At 29.0% G+C, this 24064-nt stretch overlaps 1 protein-coding gene across 2 annotated transcripts in view; it reads left to right on the top strand.

Annotated features, from left to right (window-relative positions):
- LOC142321462 (uncharacterized) overlaps positions 1–23498 on the top strand; it is a 64283-nt gene extending 40785 nt beyond the window's left edge. For both annotated transcript variants that reach the window (XM_075359564.1, XM_075359563.1), the window contains exons 9-14: positions 680–788; positions 4342–4578; positions 9376–9602; positions 18606–18979; positions 21062–21167; positions 23168–23498. In XM_075359564.1, the coding sequence (XP_075215679.1) occupies positions 680–788; positions 4342–4578; positions 9376–9602; positions 18606–18979; positions 21062–21167; positions 23168–23314 (1200 nt within the window). In that variant the 3' untranslated portion in view covers positions 23315–23498. The remainder of the gene's footprint in view (positions 1–679; positions 789–4341; positions 4579–9375; positions 9603–18605; positions 18980–21061; positions 21168–23167) is intronic.
- Positions 23499–24064: the final 566 nt, after the last annotated feature.

Genomic DNA, 24064 nt, shown 5'->3' with positions numbered 1-24064 from the left:
TATTTTCTCTTAAAAGTCTAGAACAAAATATACTGTAGGCTACTATCTCACTCCAGTTAGATACAAATATTAAATAATGGAGTTACTCCAGTATTATTTTTATATCAGTTGTGTGCTTTTGAGGTTTTGAAGATAAAATGTCAGGCTAACCTCTTATTATTGAAAGTCTCTAATATGAAGAATTATGTTTTGAATGTTGTGTTAATTAAAGTTCATGTACATGAATGAAGGTTTTCTACCTTTTCTCCCTTATACTACCTTATTCTTATCAGTACGTAAATTGATAGAAACTTTGTGACACAGCATTAACATAATTTTATGAACTAACTTGAGGAATCATCTCTTTCAATGTAGTTACCCGTGAATAATTACTACTCATCCTTTAATAAAGTTACCATTTATTGAGATTTAGGGATGTTACCTTTTATAATTAATTAATATACTTTCTATTTGGTTGGGTACTTTACACTGCTAGCACTTTTTGAATAATTTCCTTACCAGTTAATGTATTAAAACATAAAAAAATTACTGGTTCCATTTATAATTTATTCTGATATGAGTGGAATTAATTACATTATAACTTTCTAAAACTGATTTAGAAACTATTCATAATTCTAATTTCATAACATTTGGTTAAGCTGAAGACAGTAAATTTTCTTTACATACTATTTTGTTTCAGTCAAAAATGGAGCTGAATGTAACTAATATAGATCCATCTGATTATGGTGTGTATTACTGTATAGCCAAAAATGAATTGGATGTCACTAGAGGAGAAATCACTGTGTCAGGTGGTATTATTTACTAATTTATTAACAAATTATTATTAAAACGTATGTAAGGATATACTACTGTTTGAGAAGAGTAAACATTAATCATTAAAATTTTGCATAATATTTCAACATATTTGACAGGTATAATTTTTTTATTTAAATGAAAGAAGGCTGGTGCTGTTTATCATTCTAGCTAGCTAGCAAATAGTATATATATATATATATACATATATAAAGAGGTGTTAATAACGTATAGGAACCCTTAAATAACTTTTCAACTAGTTAACAGAGAAAAATAAGATTCTGTGCCAGTGACTGACTCTATCTCTTGCAAAAAATCTATTTTGCATTACAGCATATCTTTTAAAGGACATTAAAAATAAAATTTTTTTTGTAAGAAACTTCAAGGTATAATAACTCTAACCACTAAGGTAGCTGTTTAATACTTTCCACAACTAGTTTTAAAAAAGTGATCTACAGTATCTCTTAAATAACTGCTGAGCAGAGAAAAACAAAAATGATATAATATAGTCATTTCTCTACCTCAAAACAATCTATTGTGATAAGACCTTTTTTCTTTTTCCTGTTTAGCCTCCGGTAACTACCGTTCAGATAATACTTCAGAGGATGAATGAGGATGATATCCACGATCTAGTATTCAAGTCCGCGTAAAAATAACTGGCTTTACTAGGACTTGAACACTGGAACTCTCAACTTCCAAATCAGCTGATTTGGGAAGATTCGTTCACCACTAGACCAACCCAGTGGGTTATTGTGATACGACCTGTATAACGACCTGAGTAACAGATTCCTACCAATTAAGAAGAAAGTAGTAGAAAATATAATAATGGGAGGAACCCAGAAAGAGGCTAAAAGAAACTGTGTTAGTAAAGGTAGCAGGTCCGTTTAACAATCATCTTTTGTAATACTGCTCACTGACACACCTAAAGAGATGTTGTCTGTGAGAAGAGATGTTACCGGACCAGCATAGGAATTTCATGGAAATGTATGAGGGCGGATGATCATTCTCACACTTTGAGTTGGGTCCGGTCCTGTAGGTAGAGAGGGTAGAATTATAAATACTCTGGGGAAGACCAGTTGATGGTCAGTCTGCAAGGAGAGTCTGTGAGAGAGCTACAATATAGTTCTGCGAGATATGAGTTCTGCAAGAGAGTTCTAAGCGAAGAGTTATTATATGAGTTTGAAGTGGGAGTATTCTGTGTATTCAAACAAGAAGTGGTTCGGTGAGTTACTGTTAGACTATAAGTGAAAGAGATAATGTACTAAATTTCATTCATAATTGTTAGGATAGTTTTATTTGTAGACAGCAAAGGTATTTGTAGTTAAAGAACTTTATACTTGTCTTATCTATTGTACTAATGTTGTTAATACAAGACTACTGGTTAAAAGTGTTATGATTAGTGATCATGTTAATGTCTTTTGTCAATGGGACTGAATTCTGGTTTTCAGTATTTAACTACCTGTAAATAAATCCTGACAATTACTTTAAATTCTGTTTTGTATGTAATCACTGTTTATTATTATCATTATTGTTGTTGTTGTTGTTGTGATCATTATGACTATTATCTATTTATTATTGTTTATTATTGATGTAGTCATTATTATTATTATTATTCTGATTGTTATTGTGAGTTATTTATTATTGTCACTTATTATTCTTATTGTCATTGTTATTATTGATTTGTTTTATTTGATTTATGTTCTTAAACTAATAAATTGTAATTATGTATACATTTTCAATTGTCAATCTCTCAGTATCCTGAATGAGCCGCGAACACGCGATACTATTTTTCAGTATGAGAACTATGTGGGGTATACAATTGGCCTTTTAGAAACTAGTTGCAAAAAATATTAAATTGCCACATTTTGGTTAGCATTGTTATAGCTTGATGTGTTTTTTAGATCAATGTTTTGTTTTCAGTACCCTTTAAAATAATGTGTATAATAAATCCTATTCTTTCCAATTAAAATTCTGAGTTACCTTCTGATGGAAGTTTGGGGTTTGATGGTCTCATATTGCTAAATTTAATTTTGTAATGTTTAACATTTAAATAGCTATTTAAGAATCCCTATATTTTATAAACAGTATGTGTGTGTATATATATATATATCCTCTCCCCCCCCCCCAACTCTTAATGCAGGAAAAGAAGTCTTAGACATCTGTTGCCAGTATTTGGTTGAAATTTTCTATTATTTCATTCTTTATGTCAAACAGTTAAACATTAAAATGTTGTTTTTCTAATTACCAATACTTCTTTTGTACATCAGAATATCCATCTTCTCATTCCTTTATTTTATGGTTATCTTTTAGCATCCTTCATTGCTGTTTCCTCCATTCTCTCTGTTCACAATTACTCATCTCATTTTTTTTAATCTTAGCTTTTTTATAGCTAAAACTAAAAAAAAAAAAAAAAAACAATGTTTACTGACTAAAAGTAGCATTTTAAATATGCCATAAATGTTTACCTTTGTATGTCAACATACATTCATCTTATCTGCAAGAACACCCACTTTGTGTTCATAAAACAAAATCTTATTTCTCCAATCATCCTTTAAATAATAGCATATTTAATGAAATGTTGATAGTCATTAAAAGTCACATATTTTTACTGATTATTTTAAAATTTTATGATTATTATTTTTTTTACATTTTTTAACAAATTTAATTTACTATTACCTAATTAAGTGTTTACAATTGACTGCACTTGAACAATATTCCCACTATCCCCATTTACTAAAGAAAAATGTAGTGTTTTAGAATATAGCTTGCTGGTTTTTTCATAAATAAAACTGAACAGAATCTGGCAATAAGGCACAGAGTAAAAATATGACTAATACTACAATTTTTTTGCACTTTATTGTTATAGTTAGATTATTATGTTAATTTGTCTCATCATCTAATTTGCTATTTTTCTATTCTTACCTATCATTATAATGTTTAGGCTTTACTGGTTTTCTGGATATTTTTACTGTTACTGAAGTGATTAGATGTCCAGTGAAGAATTATTTTTAATTTCTTCTTACTCCTCTCAAAAAAAAAAAAAACTGAATGTGATAGATAATCATTCCTATTAACATTTTTAAATGTTTGAAAAAATAGGAGATTTTTAAATTTATAAGAAACTCAAGATTCGTCATTCAGTTTTCTTTATCATTTAATGATTCTAACAATACTATATGTGGCAAAAGCTATTACCACATGAGCTATTGCCACATGAGTGTTGAAACAAGTATAGTGCAAATCTACATAAGTCATGTATTGAGGTATTACTATTATTAATGTATGATAAAACTAGAGCTGTATATTCAATCCTAAATTTTAATTATCTGGGTTTCAGATTTATATACTGTGTTTACATAACGGCTTTAACTGACAAGTATATTTACTAATAGACTTTTGACTATAAAAATATTTTTTTCTCTGCTGATCTTGACTAAAGAAGTAAAATCTAGCTTCAAGCTATTGATTATGCATATACTCAGCGATTTTAAACTTTTGTGATATTCTGCATCTTTTAAATTAATTCAGTCAATCAATCAATGTTTTTAGATCTGCTGACACCACCAACAAATGACATCAGGGAGTACGGCAGGCGACCGCCACCGTTGAAAAGTATTGAAGAGCTGTGTCCTCCACAAGAGAGATGTCCAGAGTGTCACGACCCAAAAGATTTTCATTGTAAAGAAGGGATATATTCTTTATTTGATCTGTTGGGACACAAAGAATTAGATATTCATCTACTGCAGCCTAATAACACATACAGTGGACTTTCAAATAGAACATTAAGTATGTATTTTAGACATTGTACTGTGTTTTAAATTTATCAGTGTTTAAAATATTTCTATAAATTACAACAGAAAATAAATTCTATTTCAGTTACCAGTAAAATTAAATTGATATGAAAATTCTCCAAGGTGATTACTATGAATTTTTACAAATCTGAATTTTTAAGGTATAAAGTATAGCCTAAATCATTTTTCAAAAAATAGAAGTGAAGCTATTCAATATGAAATACATTAGCAGTATAGTTGTTACAAAAATGTGAAATTATTGGCATTGTTTTCATTCAATGAAGACCAGAAACGCAGATTAACAAACTTTCACATAGTTCAGCTGTAAGTTTCTTGCCATATCTGAGTTCAATAGGTTTCATGATGAATGCTAAACTTTTTAACAGTCTTCAAATTTCTGGGTGTTAGATTTGAACTGTATCTATTCAGTTAGTATGTCAAGAATGTGTTTTGTAGGTTCGAAGTATGTTGTTCACAACATAACCAATTCCTTTGGTGAGTAGTCTGAGGGTATCACTAGAAGGGCTGAATATCAGCTGTATTTAAGAGGTTTCAGTGGCATACTAACATGCAATGGTATATTCTGCTCGTTGAAGAAAACAACAGGAAACCATTTCACTCCTCACTTTCTGTAGTAAGCCTGTCATGAGGACTTTTTGTTCTTAAGAATGGCTATGTCATTTCAGATTAACTGATTTCTTGTCTCATATTGCCTGTAGCAGTTAATGTATGTATTTAGTGGCTTTCAATTCATGAAGCATTGATCACTCTGAAGCCACCCATAATGAAAGTAACCAATAAAACTCTAAACAAGTGAATGTAGAGTTTTAATATAATAGTTACATTGTTATGTTATGTAATAGTTACATTCTTATTGGTCTCACCCATAATCAGTTCTGAAATGACAATAACTAATATATATTGTATTACTAAGTAAAAAAAAATGCAGATTTTATTTTCACCATTACTCCCTTTCAGTGTTACTAAATATAAGTAAATAGAATTGGTGTAACCTAAGTTGGTGGAGGTTTTACCTTGTTGATGTGGCCTTTTGAGTGTATTTTGCCTGATTGGTATAAAAAGAAAATGTTCAAGATTATTCTATATTAAGCACAAATCTATTAAGCGCAGATTTTATTTCTTTTATTGCTTTTGAAAGGTTATAAAACCTTGAATTAGTGTTTTCATCAACAGCCATGTTCTAGTGCAGCGTGACATCATCATCTGTGATTTGAAATTGGTTGTTTCCATATGCAGGTTGGCAGAATGTGTATGTACTTTACAACTTTCTGCAATATGAAACCAACCATGTAATTTATGCACTTATTGTTGCTAGACAGTTAACTATGCAAACTAGAATAATGCTTGGCAACTAAAAATTTGGATTTGGATTTTTCAAAATCCAAATCAGATGATTGTAGTCTAATAGACAATTCCAGTCCATTTTCTCCATAATTTTATTGTTCAAGTTCGATGTGAGATGTTGTTCAACTTATCTTTGCATCCAGTTTTATTTTACTACTTGCTCGGTATTTTTCTTTTTGGTAATTTTTTAATGTCTGTATAATTTCATGGTGCACTTCAGTCATAAATGGAATAGAGACTTCTCAAAGTAGTTGGATCAATAATATTATTCTGAAACCTTAACCCACCAAAACTTTGAAATATCACCAGACTGTGACTAAAACCTCATCACCAGAAATCTGATCAATGCTATAGTACTAACTGCTTGTGGCTCACTAAATTCCCCCCCCCCCCTAAAACTGTGTTTGTATCAAGAAGTTTCAGGGGCAATCTCTAACGGTGATGGAAATTGGCCTATAAGAAGATTGTTTCCTCATCGTCACATTGTTACCTCATCGTGTGGCTTGTTCCAGATTGAGCTCACCTAACTCTCTGGTCATTCTTGCATCTAAAGGGAAAAACTAATGTTGTTTATTAAAAAGTGCTGAAATAAGTTTTTTGTAGTGTATTCTACTTGCCTAAAAAAACACATCGTCCGCGAACCATAACATTGCCGATCAACAAAACCTGCAGTGTACAAATGTTCCTAGAATAAAGCCGACTACTACAAAAGATCTGAAACGACCAAAATATTCTCCAAAGTGGATTAATTTCCTTCTAAAACAACATTTAAATTATGGTAGAATTTTAACAAAAATCGAATGTTTCTTTTGAAAACTTATGCTAGGTATAAATTTGAAGTGAGGTGTAATTGTTACTTTACTAGCCAGTATAGTGCGGTTTACTATATTTACCTGCTTTAATTTTCTTATGAAGAAGAAAAAAGAACCGTATTCCCACATTTGTTTACAATTTAACAGCGTGACAGTTTCTTCATTGTTAACAGCTATATAAGAACCAGAAAAATATAAATCTAAGAAAAAATATACACATCACAGAAGTAACAATGGCAGTAAAATCTGTGGTTACTAGATCTTGTATTAAATATACAATAATTCTGAAAATCTCTCTTCACATTGGTCGAGTAAAAGTCTGATAGATAAGCTAAAACTGCCGTTAATTTTGGTTAGGTTACATCCCTTTAACTTACGCTTGATGATCTTGAAAGGAATGCATTTGTTTAAATTTATAAATTGGATTTAAACTTTTTTTATAATGCGTGTACTTTTTAATTATTTGATTTTGTAAAATCATTATTTTCAACATGATATGTAATATTTAAAAATTCTTTATTTTTTTGTATGCTGCCATATTTTTTTAAACCCATTATTTGATAAATAATATATGTCTGTTCTTAATATATTCTTTGCATTTATTATATTTTATTTTATACAATTGAATCTGAGATAGATTGCATTTTGTAATAAATATTATTTTCTTTCTATGTTTTAAGAAATAAAATCCATTGGTAGAATGAATTAACAAAACAATGATGGATGTTTTATTTTAATAGGTCAACCTCACCTTCATGCGTGAAGGATGGTTACCTTCCTGAGTTTGGATGGCTTCACAACGTACCCTGTTTTCATAGACAAGGCTATGGCAACTAAGGGATCACCGGTATATGTGTTCACCCTTCTAAGTGCCAACAATCTCTGAGGAGGGTGGATGAGTGGGTAAAGGGCGGGCGGGGCACTCTATTGTTCTATCAACTCTATATGCCATCAACTCAGCACAGAGATGAGGAAGTAGAACAGTATTACGAAAGGATAGAAGAATTAACTGGGAAAGAAAAGAGGAGGGCATGTGTAGTGATACTAGGTGATTGGAATGCTGTGGTTGGGAGAGGGAACGGAAAACAAGACACTGGGAAAATGTGGTTTAGAAATTAGAAATTAAAGAGGGTAAAGATTGGTTAGATTCTACATGGAGAAGGATTAGTGTTGGGAAACACCCTGTTTGAAAATCATAAAAGAAGATACATGGGTATCATAAATGAACATAGAAAAATATCAAATTGATTATATTATGATACAACATAGATTAAGGAATTGTTTAAAGAATGCTAAGGCCTATCCAGGTGCAATTATAAATTCAGATCACAGTCTAATTGCAGCAGAAGTGAACATTAGGCTCAAGAAAATTGGGAGTGGCAGGAGAAGAGAATACTATGATTTAGAGAAGTTAAGGAACAGATAATAATTCAAGAAATGAAAAAATTGAAGCTGGAAAAAATGAGAATGGGAGATAAACCAAGTAATGCAGATAATAGGTGGATAAAAATTAAGAAGAGTTTACAGGAAACAGCAAAAGAAACAATAGGGTTTAAAACCAGAAAATGAAAAAAGTGGGTTGCAAGTGAAGTGTTAGACAAGATAACTGAAAGGAGAAAATGGAAAAATGTACAAACAGAAGAAGGTAGAATATAAATAAGGGTGTGAAGGTAATAAATATGTAAGGGTGAATAATGAATAATGAACTAAGAAGGGAAATTCATGAAATTGTTGTTGATGCTGTCATGATAGTCTTCGCTTTTTTCTATAAAAATTATACTATATACAAACACTATATATAAAAATTGTCACCATATGTCTTTAATTATTCTATATTAAAGAGCAAAATTTGTCAGCTATGTTTTTTTGTTTTTTTGGAAGTCATGTTTTTTAATTTTTAACATTTATCTCTTGTTTTCTTACAAAATTCCAAGATAATTAGTTTTAAAAAACAAACAATACAGTTTCTTGGATTTCAATTTAGGTAGATGCCAGCCTCTGTGTTTAAGTGGTAATGTCTTGGCCTTTCATCTGGCTGTTTCAGCAGGTTCAAATCTCGGTCAGGCATGGCATTTTCACATGCTACAAAATTGCCACTTCATGTCATCCTCTAAAGTAACACCTAACAGTGGTCCCGAAGGGTAAAAAAAAATTCAGGGATGGATAGAAGCTACTTTACATTGTATCTCTTCCTTACTTATTTAATATTGACTTTTGTCTTTGTATTTCTTGTAAACAACTTTTTTTCATTCAGGTGTAGTATACTAATAGGCCAGCTATATTTTAAAATAAAATAAATAGAAAAGTAATAAAAAAAAACAAACAAAGCAGATGCACAGAAAATTTAAAAAAAAATATTAGAATTCAGTTCAGTTAGTTTTTTTTAATTAAAATTTTTTAAATTAGCATCAAATTTTATGTTAATAAACGACAGTTGGTAGTTTGTTTTTAATTTGCTTTTGACTTCTAGAAGTTGAAACTCAACCTAAAGTCGAGAATCAAAGAATTAAATACCATTGTTTATTTTTTTTTGTTTTTTTGCAAGTTTATTACAAATGCAAATTATGTTCTCATTTCAAGAATCATTAAAAAAATGTATAACATATAATTTACAGATTGTAAAGTGTATGCTGTTGGGAAACCTGTATTCCACAAGTATACAAATGCAACATTTGGCAGTTGGATGAAAGATTTACAACCGAGAAAGAATGATGCCAGTATCATAGACAAATATTGGGTGACAAAGGAAGAAAATAGACATGTGTTATATGAATATCCAAATAAAACAGCTTTCAAAAAAGATCAGCACACAAAATTGTATAATTTAAAATATCCTTTTGTGGTAAGTAGTCCTATCTTTCTTTCAGCTATCAAGAGTTGGTTTTGTTTTATATTCTTCAGTATAAAATGGCTTTTTATGCCTACCTGTTTGGTAGTTCACCTCTATATACAAAATAAGACTCTGAACTGAATTATCAGATCAGAACTCATTTATATTATTACAATGTACTTTGCGTTTTGAAAAAAAAGCTCTACTCTAATAATTTCATTGGACTACAATTATAATCTGAATTAAGCAATTCTGGAAGAAGACCAGTTTTCACATGGTATTTGGGTTATTATATTGAATTAAAACTGATCACCTTCCCAATAATTTTCTTTGAATTCTACAGAATGGGCAGGAAATCCCTATACACTAGTTATGAAATTATTAGGATAGTTGAACTTCAATGGATTTAAAACTTTTGCATTAATTTTTTTAATTAAGTAATATTAATCATTATAAAAAAGTAGCAATAACTTTGACTTTTTAAATTTAAGAGTAATTAGTGTCATTATCAGATCACAAAAAGCAAATGGCTTCTTTGTAGGTGTCAAAATTTAATCTGGGATAAAAAAACTTTGCAATGTAAAAAAAAGATTATTTTAAATGTATATTTTGTCTTGTTACTAATCACTGCTTCAGGGAATGGACAGGTGGAAGAAAGGTTGAGAGTTGGGTATATGCAGCTGAAATAAAGATATTCAGAAAAAGAAAAGTAGGATAAAAATGACAATCAAACACTAACATATGAAAACATCTGGAAATGAAGAGTTTGCTGAAGAAAATTGGAAAGATAAAACTAAGGTTTACTGATTACACTGATAAACATAATTTTTATTTCCTAACATGTGATACATTTTTGAAAAATTTTAAATTTGAATTAAAGAATTTTTTTCATTTTTCAATGCATAGTTAGCTTTTAAGCTTCTATATTGTATTTTGTTAGCTCATTTTTTATTGTGTAACTTTTTATTGTTAAATTTATCATAATTTGTAGGCTATAAATAAACAGTACTTGACAAAGAATTAAATCATATTATGACATCAAAATATAATACTGAAAAGTGAGCTTTCATGGAAAGATTAATCATGTCTGTGCAGGCCAAAACATGTAGGTGAAAACATAGCTGTGTTGTTTGTATTAAGCACCGGATTTAGAAATTATTTAACTTTGTTCAGTCTTATTGCTGTCTTAAGTTTGTTAACAGTGCTGGGTCATAATGCCTCAAAATTGGTAAATGATATGGATGTCTTTTGTTATGTATGTGGTAAGTATACCGTAAAATCAAGTAGAAGAAATATTACCCCTTTAATTAAAAAAGTATATATGCATGTTTCGAAATCAGTGATGAAGAATCAGGCACTACTGAAAAAGACAACAATGATTTTGATTTTGAATTATCTTCCAATAAGCCACATCCTTTATCACAAAGTGAATTAAATGACTTAGTTAGGGATTTAAATTTATCAAAAAAGCAAGCTGAACTGTTAGGATCAAGACTGCAAGGATGGATTTTATTTCATAAATTTTGGGCTTTCGAAGCTGACAAAAAGAACTTTCCCAGTACTTTATTGATGAAAATAATTTGGTTTATTGCACAAATATTGATGAGCTTATGTTGCACTTAGGACAAGTTCATAAACCTGAGGACTGTCACCTTTTCATAGATTGGTCCAAGTATAGTTTAAAAGTGGTTATGTTATACAATGATAACAAATATCCTTTGATACCAGTCGCTTATGGTACTAATTTGAAAGAGATATATGATGTGATGAAAGACATTCTAGAAAAAATAAATTATAAAAAACATAGCTGGAACATATGTGGTGATTTGAAAGTTATATCTATTTTGTTAGACATGCAGTTAGGCTGCACTAAGTACATGTGTTTTCTTTGCGAATGGGACAGCCGAGCTAGCGATAAACATTATGTTTATCCCTAACAATGGAAGAAACGATAAAAGAGTGGAAGAAACAAGAAAACTTAACTCCAAATAAAAAAAAATATTATTCGTGTAAAATATTATTCACAAGCCCTTAGCTGAACCCAAAAAAAAATATTTTACCCCTTCTTCATATCAAACTAGGACTAATGAAAAATTTTGTAAAAGAAATGAAGAAGGATAGTCCTGGATTTTTGTAATTATGCAGAAATTTCCTAATGTAAGTGAAGAAAAATTAACAAAGAAATGTGTTGGTCCTCAAAAATGAGAGTTGATCAAAGATGATGTATATAAATTGATGTTAAATAATGTAGAAAGTGCAGCTTGAGCTTCATTTAAAGACGTTTGCAAATGTTTTCTCAGCAAACAAAAATCCGACAATTACCACGATATTGTTAATCAACTTCTTACTTGGTAGCATACAGAGCTATGGGATGTAATATGTCTTTGAAAATATATTTCCTCTACTCACTTCTGGATTTTTTCCCAGTCAACCTCAGAGACGTAGTGATAAACACGGTGAACGTTTCCACGAAGACATTTCAGTGATGGAAAGCATATAAAGGGAAATGAAATACTAACATGCTAGCCGATTATTTTTAAACATTAATTCGGGATGTGCCTGAGGCTATTTATAAAAGAAAAGCATCAGCGAAATCATTCTAACACAGGTATGGCCATGCAAAATATAAATTTTACAGATTTTTAACTATATTTTCCCTTAATTTTTTTTGAAGCGTAATTTATTTAAAAGTAAGGGTGATAGAAAAATTGTATTTACAGATCTGTAGTGTATGTAAAAAACCAATTCAAGAAACGGTATCACACTTAGAGAAACATTAAAACAATTTTTTTTTGTCACAGTGTTATATAAATAGAATGAGAGAGAAGTATTGCCTAAATAAATGTGACATTTAGAAGTAGAGCATAAGATCAAGGGATAGACTAAGAATAAAAATAATATAAGATAATATGGTACATTGTGAGGAGAGCAGTGGATGAAAAGTGTTAATGGATTAAGAGTGATGGAGAGGAAAGTAGTAAATAAGTCTAATCAGAAAAACTAACAAGGTAATCAGAAGATGATTGTGATGATTGAAATTTAAATTATTCAGTTATTGACATGTAAATTGAAATGACCCATTTGAACATATAAAAAACATCCATTTTAACAAATGAAGAACAAGTAAAAGTAATTACAGAAATAATACAAAAAAATATTACTTTTTAGAAATAATTAACACTATACAACCATATTAGAAATTATTTACACTTGTTGAATTGTACTTCATAGAATTCTTTATTGGTTTATTACATATTGGTAACTTTGTTGTTGCACCTGAAGTGAGAACCATTAATATTCTGAAAATATTACATTGAGCTACTTAGTTACCTAATGGCATCACATGAAGGAATGCTTTGTACATGATTTTATGTAATATAAATACAAAGTATATAGTAATCTTGTATTGTCTTCTGTGCATTTTTAATCACTTTGTTATGTATTTTATAAAATCCCTTCTAGGCAGTTTACATATAGTGTTTTTCTATAATGTGTAATTGTGATTTAAAAAAGTGAGAATTCATATATAAATTTATTAAAGTCTGTTGTAGTTTTTTCATGTTTATTGTTTATACCAATTTATATTTGACAAAGAAGATTCTGACATTTTTAAGAAAAAATAAATAAAAAAATTCTATTAGAAATAGAATTCTATTCTATTAAGTATATTCATTCATTATCCTTTGTTTGATGTGATTTCCAAAATCAGAGGTTTCACTGACTTTTGAAAGAAAAGTATAGTATTACTTTCAGTTACATGGTGGGAGCAAGGGGTGAAAACGAATTCTCTTTATGTTTTGAGGTAAGAGAAATATGAAAATACCATTCACTTAAGTTGTAATTTCCTTACATATTTATTTATAATATAATGTGTGCAAATGACACATAAGGCCTACCTGTAAAATTTGTTGCTCAAAAATCTTCAAAACTACTAGATCATTTCAGTGAAATTTAGAGATGCTCAAGTAGTGTATCTAAAGTTGTACATGTGAAAATTTGATGAAGATTGGTTAACTTAAGCTCAGTTTAAGGTCGACAAAATTTGAATGTGGCAAGTTTGAAGCATAGTTTGTTTTGCAAGTTGGAATGTTTTGTCTCCTTATCTGCAGTATCTATTGTTAACAGTATTGTTTGGCATATTCAGGTAGCATTACCTACTTTGGGGGTCATGATGACTGAGTATGTGTTTTTTATCTAAGGGTTGACTGTATAGTGGTGTATTTTTCATACACACTTATGCATTGAGTCACAGTGGTGAGTGAGTTGAAACTTGATGCTTATATGTAGGGTTCAAAGTTTTTTTTTAAAATTTTTAGTTAGAATGAGTTGATATGTTTTCAAAAGGAAACAAAATAAAATTATGAAAGGTCAGTCTTCTTGCACAGAACTGTGCAAGAATTTTTTTTTTATTTGTAGACATTTATTTTATGTTTGTCTGTGTCTACTCTCTAAACTATAAATATTTACAGAACACTTTCTGAGAGAGGCAAGGCTAATGAACTGGTATTTATCTTACACTTAACAACGCAAACTTAATATAATCAAATCAGATCCTCTGATCTGTATTTAAACAAAGATCATTCAAAAATATTTGAATATTACTATTTTCAAATATTGATGTACTATTACTGTACATTTAGTAAATTGCATCCTAGCCGCAGAATATAATAATTTACGAAATTAATTTTTCTTCTTACTGTTTCGATTTTTCTTCTACATTTAATATTTCACAGACATCTTGGCTCTATCATAAAATTTTATATGGAATTAAATTAAAAATATTATTTAATAATGTGAAAAACTTATATTAAGAATGTGGTTAAAAAGTGTGAATGATTTAAAGTTTATTTCATTTAGTATATTGCAACGATGTGTTTTTGTTTGTTTGTATGTTGCAAATTATTTATCAAAATATAGAGTGGTATATTTACCATCTCATTCAAAAGTATAAAATTAATAATTATTTTACTGTTATCACAATCATACCAAAATAAAATATAATTGTAATAATACTAAAAAAATTAACAATATTAAGAGGAAAAAAAAAATTTATCTGTAAATTTATTAAACTACTAACATGTAATAGTATTCTTAAAAACATGTTTAACTGATTATAAAATTTCCTATAAAAAAATTATATGAAATTGTTAATAACAAGCTTTGTTATAATATTTATAACAAAATAGAATGCTGAGAATAAAACTGAAAAAAAAACAAACAGAAATAAAGACTCAGACACATTTATAAGTATATATATATATATATATATATGATAAACAGAAATTTAATTACACCAATTAATCTGGGATAATAAACATTTCTTCAGGTATAGAAAACATTAAGATAGACATATTTAACAATAAATTTAAATCCCTTACTCTTAAGAAAATACACATGATAAAAAACTGAAAATACAATTTAAAAAATTTTAACTACTCTAATTAGAATCATTCAAATTAAATTTAAAAAGATAAATTTTAACTGTAGTACCAAACCAATAGTTTCACTAATTTCTTAACAAATTAGAATAGCAGCAGATTGGTTCATTTTATATCAGTGACTGATCTGGCAAACATACCTCTCTTTATTTTAATACTTTAAATGTATTTATTTAATAAATATATTTAAAAAAAACGTATAACATTCGGGTGAAGCAGAGATCTCTTCAAAAATATTAAATGTATTAGAAAGGAACAAAGCATGAGTGGAAAAATCAATTTTATAAACAATTATATTCTGCTGCTATGCAATTTACTCCTGAATCATATATTAATAATTAAGACCAATATCAAATAGACCAAGGCAAGACAATAAATATCCCAATCAGAAGGTATTTATCCAGATAATTTATAATTATCCCTCGTCCTCTTGTTTTATTGTCTTTTCTTGATCTTTATTACTTCTTTCTAGGCTGAATGCTCCTAGGATTGAATATTCTTGGATGAATCAGCTGTAAATCTGATTCCATCTATAGTGTCATACTGATGTCTTCCAATATTCAGCAGGATCCTATTTCTTAAAAAACAAAAACAATTTTGCAAATTTTTCTTTTTTTTACCAAAAATAATTTATTAATTGTTATTTTTCTTCAAAACTCATTCAAAGTTTAACACTTTCTGCCATAATTTGATTGTTTGAAATCATACTGATAAATGAAATAGTAACTAATTAGGTGTCAATCTGTTCCTAATAAAATATTCTATGCTTTATCAAATGAAAACTTTATTTGATAAAACTAACAATAAGTTATTAATGACTTAAAAATTTATATTAGTCCTATTTTGAAATTTGAAAACTTAAAATCACATAGTCTATTTATTTATTAGAATGTTGACATAAAATTTTAGGTGGCACCTACAACAATATTGAAGAAGGAATCAAATAATAATTCTGAAAAGATCTTCTGGAAACATAATTCCATGCAGTTAGAAAGTGAGTTTCTTTAATTAATCTTTATAAAAAAAAAAAATTAATTGCTTTTTGTTATACAAAAAAAAAAATTATAACTTGGGCTTATTCAAAAAGTCAGAATGAGTTTTCAGAATTGAGGGTCAATCATTTTTTATATGAAAATATAAATTGCATAAATTGATATTTAATAAATTAAAACATCTAAAATTTAATGCGTTTATATTAATGAATGTGCTATCATTGTTATAAAAAAAAATATTTATTCTGAAAATGATCAATACTCACATCTAAGAGACCAGACAATAAAACTGTTTTGTAGGGTAGCTGTTGAACCTTAGAGAAAAGGTCTATTTTGCTTCTTTTGTTATCAACAATTCTCTATTACAAAAACGGTATTACTCTCTCTATTGATGAGAATTTATTAATATTACTGAATTAATTAGTAATACTAATCAAACCTGAATTTTTTACGTTCTCGTTTAATATGCAAAAATAGGGAAAATAAAATAAAATTTAAAAATAATAAAATTATAAGAAGTCCATCAAGTTTTATGTAATATTTGTTTTGTAATGTAAAACAGTGTAAATTTTTTAAATTTAATTTTGGAATGTAAATTGGTTTTGTAGTTATGTTTAAGATTTTTGAGATATATATACTCATCGTACTTGTGTTTTAGTTTAAAGGAATTGAAAATGCTTCGGTTACTGGGTTGTTACACTATTACGTTATGTGATGTGACAAAATCTGTGCACTGCAACATCACAGACCATCATGATAAGAACATAGTAGATTAGGCTAAAATACATATTTCTATTCTTCACATATTTACCCTGTTATTAATTACATTTATTACTTTCATCTATGCATATAAACTGTAATCTCTTCTTAGAATAAATAACAGAATAGAGAATAAAACTTTTAAAAAAAATTGTAAATTTAATGCCTGTTAAATTGCAAATTTTTTCATCTGCAATTTGTATATGATTTCAAATCTTTTTAAATCTATTTATCAATTTCATAAATAATGTTATTATCCATGTATTAGCTCATTTCTAAAAGGATACTTTGATACACTTTTTACTGTACTACAGTAAATAAAACCTATAATCATAAAACTATAAATTTCATTAAAATAAGCTCATTTTTAATAGAATATTTTTTAAATTTAACATGAGTAAATACCTAAAATTCATGTATCCGTGTTTCATTTTAATTCTGTGCCACATATTTTGGTTTTTTAGAGCATCACACATCAACTTTTTTTATGCTGCTCTGGTATTTTGAATGTTAGGTTATATGCTGATCTGATCTTATCTTCGCTTAGTGCCTATTATTTTACACATGTGTTTATTTACTTTATTCATTTGGGTATAATAACTATTTTAATTTTTTCGCAGATGACACAACTGTATCTATACTGGGTGTTTATTAGACAATAGACTGCTAATGTTTTTTTTTTCGCCTGGCGCTCATAAGCATGATCAAAGTATAAATCAAAGTATGGTTTTCTATTTAGAAAACTAAATATATTTAGTTATCCTTGTGATTTTATTTATGAATATAGAATCTTCATAAAAAAGAATGGTCACTTATTCTTAAAAAATAACAATATCCACCTTTACTAAAACAGACAACGGAACTGTTACCTTATAACTCAACATAGTACTTCAGCTTATGAGAAAGAGTCTTATTGTGCTTCTGTTGCAATTTTTAATAAATTCCTAAACCATTCCAAAAATGTCTATCTACCAATTTATTTAAAATAAAAAAAAAAAGTTTCTTTTACAGAAACAACATTATTCTGCAGATGAATTTTAAATAATTAAAAACAAAATAACATGACTTATCTGCATCCCATTCAACATGTACATAAATATGAGTTCTGAATAATTTTCAGTAGCAGCTTCTGAATTGTGAATTATTTTGTAGTAAGTTTTTTTGTATTTAATGTATTTACCTTAACATATTTCACGTGTTTGTATTTAAATAATTAATATAGACTTCTGTTTTTTCATCTCATAATTTAGTATAGTATGTATAATTTATCTTGTATAATGTGATCTGTATAATATATTTATGTTCTAATTAAAATAAAGGATTTTTTAATGAATATTTTCTATTCAGAATATTAGGAATGTTTATTAATTTGTTACTGTGTAATTAATTTTGTGATTTCTTTATTTTGTTATTACACATTATTTATTTACCAGTAGGATAACAGCTAATTTTAAAGACAATTCTTTTTTTTGCATCTGGTTGATAAATTATGCATTTATTAGAGAGAGAGAGATAGAGAGAGAGAGAGAGGGTGTGTGTTTAATTTTTCTGTATGTACAGTATATATGGCAATTAATGAATGATCAGAATGGTGATAGACTTTCACTAATGGAAATAGAATAAAATCACAGTGGGGCTATCGCAATGGTGATGCTCCCATTTTTAAGTAAATATTACCCAAATCAAAATAAGATAGTAAGTACTGGTGGATGGGTGAAATTTCTAGCATTGATAATGATATAATTAATCAAGTGCAAATATTTAATAAGTGCTAAGTGATAAATTTTTAATTTTTTTTATGCTAACAATTTTTTATTTGTTTTTAGGGTAATGATCATATAATATATAATGGTACTTTTATATATAACCAGTATGGTTCTCCTACAATCATATTTTATGATTTAAGTTCAGAAGTATCGCAAAGAATGGAAGTACCTGAGACAAGCTTCAATGAATCCAATTATTTGTACAAAACAGAGCATAATTATATGGATTTTGCTGTGGATGACAATGGTGTATGGGTAATTTATGGATTACCTGTATCAAACAATACAGCAGTGCTGAAGATTGATCCTAACACATTACATATTCAGTATGCCTGGAATATTAGTTTGAAACATCATAAAGCAGGTGAAATGTTTATTGTTTGTGGTGTCCTCTATGTTGTAGATAGTGTGACTGAAAGGACAACAAATATAAGGTAAATTAAAAATTAAATTATTATTATTCAATTATTTGTTATTATAAACAAAGATAAATCACGATATATATATTAATTAAAGTAATAAAATATCTATGTGCTTTGTGGAAAATAGCATGAATAGCTAGAACACACTACAATAATTTAAATACTTGTATGTAAACGATAAACGGACACCCCTAAGAAATTGTAACATAAAACATCATTTCATTATACCCCAGAATAGTTTGTATGTTAGCATCTAGGTTAAACTTATGATGCAGTGCTGTATAACAAATACAATCCACAAGAATGTGGTATACTATTAGTTGGCAGTCACAGCAGGCACAAATGGGTGCATTTTTTTGCATCATTAGATATCCATGAGTGAGCCTAGTGTACCCTATTTGCAAATGGAAAATAATCTCCTCTCAATGTTAATTTCTGCATGAGGAGCTCCATGGTGATATAGTGTTCTTGTTTTGGATAAAATTTATTGTTAATAATAGCATCCCACTCACTTTGCCACTCATCATGAACTACCCTCTTTAGAAAGTAGACAAGATCGTTCGAAGTAACGCGATTAGTGAAAGAAGGCTGAAAACATACTTCCTTTGCCGCACCATCAGCATGCTCTTTGCTTGAAATCCCAAAATGGCTGGGGATCCAGTAAAAGCTCACTGTTATATTACGGTGATTCATTCATAAAATAACACACTTAATCTCACAGACAACAGGGTGTCAGGAGTACACAGCATTAATTGCCTTAAGGCACTCATGGACTCATGGAATATGAGCAAACAAGAATATGTTGAAATTTTGGGCTAATTACATGTAAGACCTTATTAATGGCATACACTTTTGCAACAAAAATACTGGTGATGCTGGAAAGGTCAAGCATGTATGTTGCCAACTACAAACCCCACAACCAACAGAATTAACGTTTCTAGAGCCATCCGTAAAAACTGTAACATCAGATTTTATGCTATTTATAATATTATAAAATTCATTTTGTATGATAACCGGACTTGTGTTCTTTTTATTGTAATGACAAAGATAAAAGCAGTAATTAATGAGAGAAAGCTGCCAAGGGGGTGGGGGGGTAATAACATGGAACAACAGTAAGGACTGGAGGTAATTGTATATTTAGAATTGAGGAAAGGCAGTCAGCTCTTCGAGCTTTGTAGAGCAGTAGAGCTTGGGTGTTCTCAATATCGAATCAGATGTTGGTTAGAGAACATCTCATCAAATGTTGGATGATTTTGTTGCACTTTAACACGAAAACGAGTTAATACATTACGAGTTATGTAAGTGCAGATCATTTGATTCTGTCTTTTCGAAAGGGATTGCTCACCACTTTCCATTAGTAGACTTACCACAGGGCATGAATGAAAAGCATCTGTAGCAAGATGGATGAATGAATGGTGGATGGAATCTAGCATTCTAAGAGTGGTGGACTGAGAAATAAACCACACATCCATAGTCCAAGCAGGAATGGACTAGAGCTCAGTAAGTGCAAAATGCATACTTGATCAGTTCCCCATTGATATTAGATAAAACTCAAGTTCCTTTAAATGTGTTATACACGTTAGTCATTGGTCAAACCATATTCCAAAAAATCTAACCTGTGTACATGCTTCAAGTGGTTTACCATGTAAAAACACTTGACAAGTGTGAAAAACAGATGCATTTTGTTTTCTTCGCTGAAAACTGTATTCTTAAATTTAATGAAAGGCACTGTGTACTACAATTTTTTTCGGTTGTTGTATTTTTTATTTCAACAGGCATTACTGTTAATTCTTTAAATAAATCCCTATTGGCTGTATGCATTTTGAATAACCAGTGAAATATCTTACACTTTTTTAATAATGTGTCTCAAAAAATAATTATTTTATTTTTTGAAAAGAAGGTTTTTTGTATATTGTCTGGTTATTGAAAGATAAGCAGTTGCTGGTTATATAATAGAGTTCTAGTCAAGTCAATTCTTCAATATATGGAAAAAATTATATAATTTTTCTTATCAATTTAAACTAAGCATAAATTACGATTTTTAATATAATTTACTTACATATTTACTTTTATAAAAAGTATACTTTTTTGCAGGTTTGCTCTTGATTTATATAAAAATGAATTGTTGGAAGATGTAAATGTTTCTTTCACTAATCCATTTAGGCATACTACCATGATTGGATATAATCCTTTAAATAAAGTAAGTGATCTTCATGTAATAATATAAATGTATGATAATATTTGCTGTCAACTGACAGCACACATTACAACTGTAATATGTGTATCATATCTCCCATTTCTCTGCACTTTTACTTTTCTGCCTATTACAATATATAATAAAGGGAAAGTGTTTTATCAGTTGAAAAATAAGCTTTACAACTCAAGAATTATGTAAACCAGTCATTTATTTATTGTTATAGCATACTTACTACGGTATTGGCTCTAATAAATTCTTTAAAGTAATTGGAAAAAAGGACAATAAGATGCTACATCCTAAATATCCAAATGAAGTTGGATTTTATGAAAATTATCTTCATATGTGTGTTTTAGCTTATCAAAAAGTAATACGGTTAGGTTTTATTTAAAACATTTTTTAAAAAAATGCGTCAGCCTTATAAAAACAATTTTAAAAAACAAATTTTGAAGTGGCATCACTCTTGTAATCTATTAATAGCAACATTTCTGCAGTCACTATTCTAATGTAAAATTTTAATTAACAACACATCCTTACCTGGTTATCTACAGATATAATAAATTACTGTAAACTCATTACACAAAAGGGTATTTAGTTTCCAATGGGCCGTAAGTTAAGAAAGCTGTACTAAATATCAGAAAACTTCCGGAGTATCATAGAATCAAATCAAAATCAAAATACCAATGTAATAACCACTAATAAAAATCAAATGAAGTGAAACCTATGAGGATTGGCTGAAATATAATGCAAGAAAACTCACAAGTGAAAAGAAATAGTTGAATGAAACAAATATGGCATACAAGTGCATTTTATTTGCTACAAAAACTTAATTTTGTAGCCACATAGCCACCATTTACAGCTGCACATTTTTCCCAACAGTGAATTAAATTTTTTCATTCCTTCTATGAAATAAGAGATGGTCTTTCCTTGATCCATGACTGCACTACGTCCTTCAGTTCATTATTCGTGGTAAAATTAATACCCATAATGTACCTCTTAAATTGCAGAAATAACTGAAAATCGCAGGGCACCAAATCTGCTGAGTATTAAAGGTGTAATATCTTCAAATTTCAACTTCATAAGAGCATCGGAAGTTGGATGATCATTGTGTGGCTGAACATTTTTGGTTCTGTGGATTGTTGAACACAATAAACATGTCTCTTAAGATGATTTAACATCTCTTTGTGTCACACATAATTTACACTTGACCCATCCACATGTATGTAGTGTATGGAATCTCAAAACACTATCAAAAGAATTTTTTTTGCAGAAGGTTGTGTTTGAATCAAACTGCCAGTATTCCATGTTCTTCATTCTTCTGGTTAGTAATGATGCACTTAAGTTTTGCCTCACTTCACAGTATTGAAAGTGAAGTTATCTACCATGTCACAAGTTTGTGTGACATCCACTGCAAATAGATTGTACAGTAGCCCAGTTATGCAATGATGAGTCCTTCTCGTTTCTTTTGATATGCCTATCCTGGTGATAATGCATTGTTGTGGAATGCGACAGTCATTTTGAATCAGTTCATCTACCTCTTTTCAGTACTTATCAGTTACAGAAATGGTTGATTACTGAGGTTTGTTCATTTTCAATATTCACTTAATTAGGTTCTAATACACAAAATTTTATTGTCCACTTAACATTTCATCCACCCCTCAAATTACAGTGTATCTCTGGTAATCTGCAGGAAGTGATGAATTAAATGTGGCTTTTATTCTTATTTTATGTCTTATTAGATTATCATTCACATCTTTTTTACTTCTTACTTTGTTATAAAATGAACAATCATGGTTGTTAAAACATAATTGTAATAAACACACGTGCTCAATTACATGCACACATGTTGTATAAGTTGTACATGTTATACAGAACTAATTTTGATAAAAAAATATGTATTTTTTCATTAAAAACTACCTTAAATTAAATATTTTGCAGTTGATGTTTATTGATTCAACTGTGTATTGTATTACATATAATTCCTGTTTTTTTTATTATTATTTTAGGAACTTTTCACATGGGATAAAGGGAACCAGTTAACTTATCCAATAAGGTATCATGAGTTGGGATATAACACCTCAAAAGAAGAGAAAGGGGAACCAGAAGCTTTTCCACTAATACAGTCTGGTTTTGAAATTTACGATAGCAATTGAGAAATAAATATAATACTTTACAGATGAAAATCAAATACTCATCTTTAGTAATAATATTCAGCTCTAGTAATATTAAAAATTTTTTTTAAATCTTTATTTTTCATTTTTCTATTATTTAATATGAGTTTTTATGTTTTAAGTTTATATCACTACTTATTTTTAGTAAACTATAATTGTTTTTAAAAATCTATTTTGCAGTTAACACTATATTTATGACTACCATTTCATGTTTAACATTATATATCCTTTTAACTCCTTGTAATCACGGAGAACTGTCTAACATCAGTTCAGATATACTTCACTCATATACAATTATCGTGGCTTGAAAGCACAGAATTTTCATTAGCCTAGTTGTCATTATGGATACAAGATTTGATTTCTTTGCATACATACTCGTACAAGATCAAAACATGCTTTTTGACGTTTTATCTTTTGGTCTTCAAATAAAACAGTCTTTGCCAGCCTCTATGGCGTGAGTGGTAGTGTCTCGGCCTTTCATCCAGAGGTCCCAGGTTCGAATCCCAGTCAGGCATGGCATTTTCACACACTACTTGTCATTTATCTCATCCTCTGAAGCAATATTTAATAATGGTCCAGGAGATTAAAAAAAAAATAAATAAATAAAACAGTCTAACTCTTACTTATGACGAGTCAAGCTTGTATGTTTTGATTGGTATACTGTTTCAAAAATTTGTTGAACAACATGACAAAAAAATGATAAAACTTTGAAATTATTAATAAATGGTAAAT

The sequence above is a fragment of the Lycorma delicatula genome, chromosome 3 (assembly GCF_047948215.1).
Source record: "Lycorma delicatula isolate Av1 chromosome 3, ASM4794821v1, whole genome shotgun sequence".
In the NCBI taxonomy this organism is placed as follows: Eukaryota; Metazoa; Arthropoda; class Insecta; order Hemiptera; family Fulgoridae; genus Lycorma; species Lycorma delicatula.
Note: the sequence above shows the minus strand (reverse complement) of the source record. Positions and strands in the feature narration are given on the sequence as shown.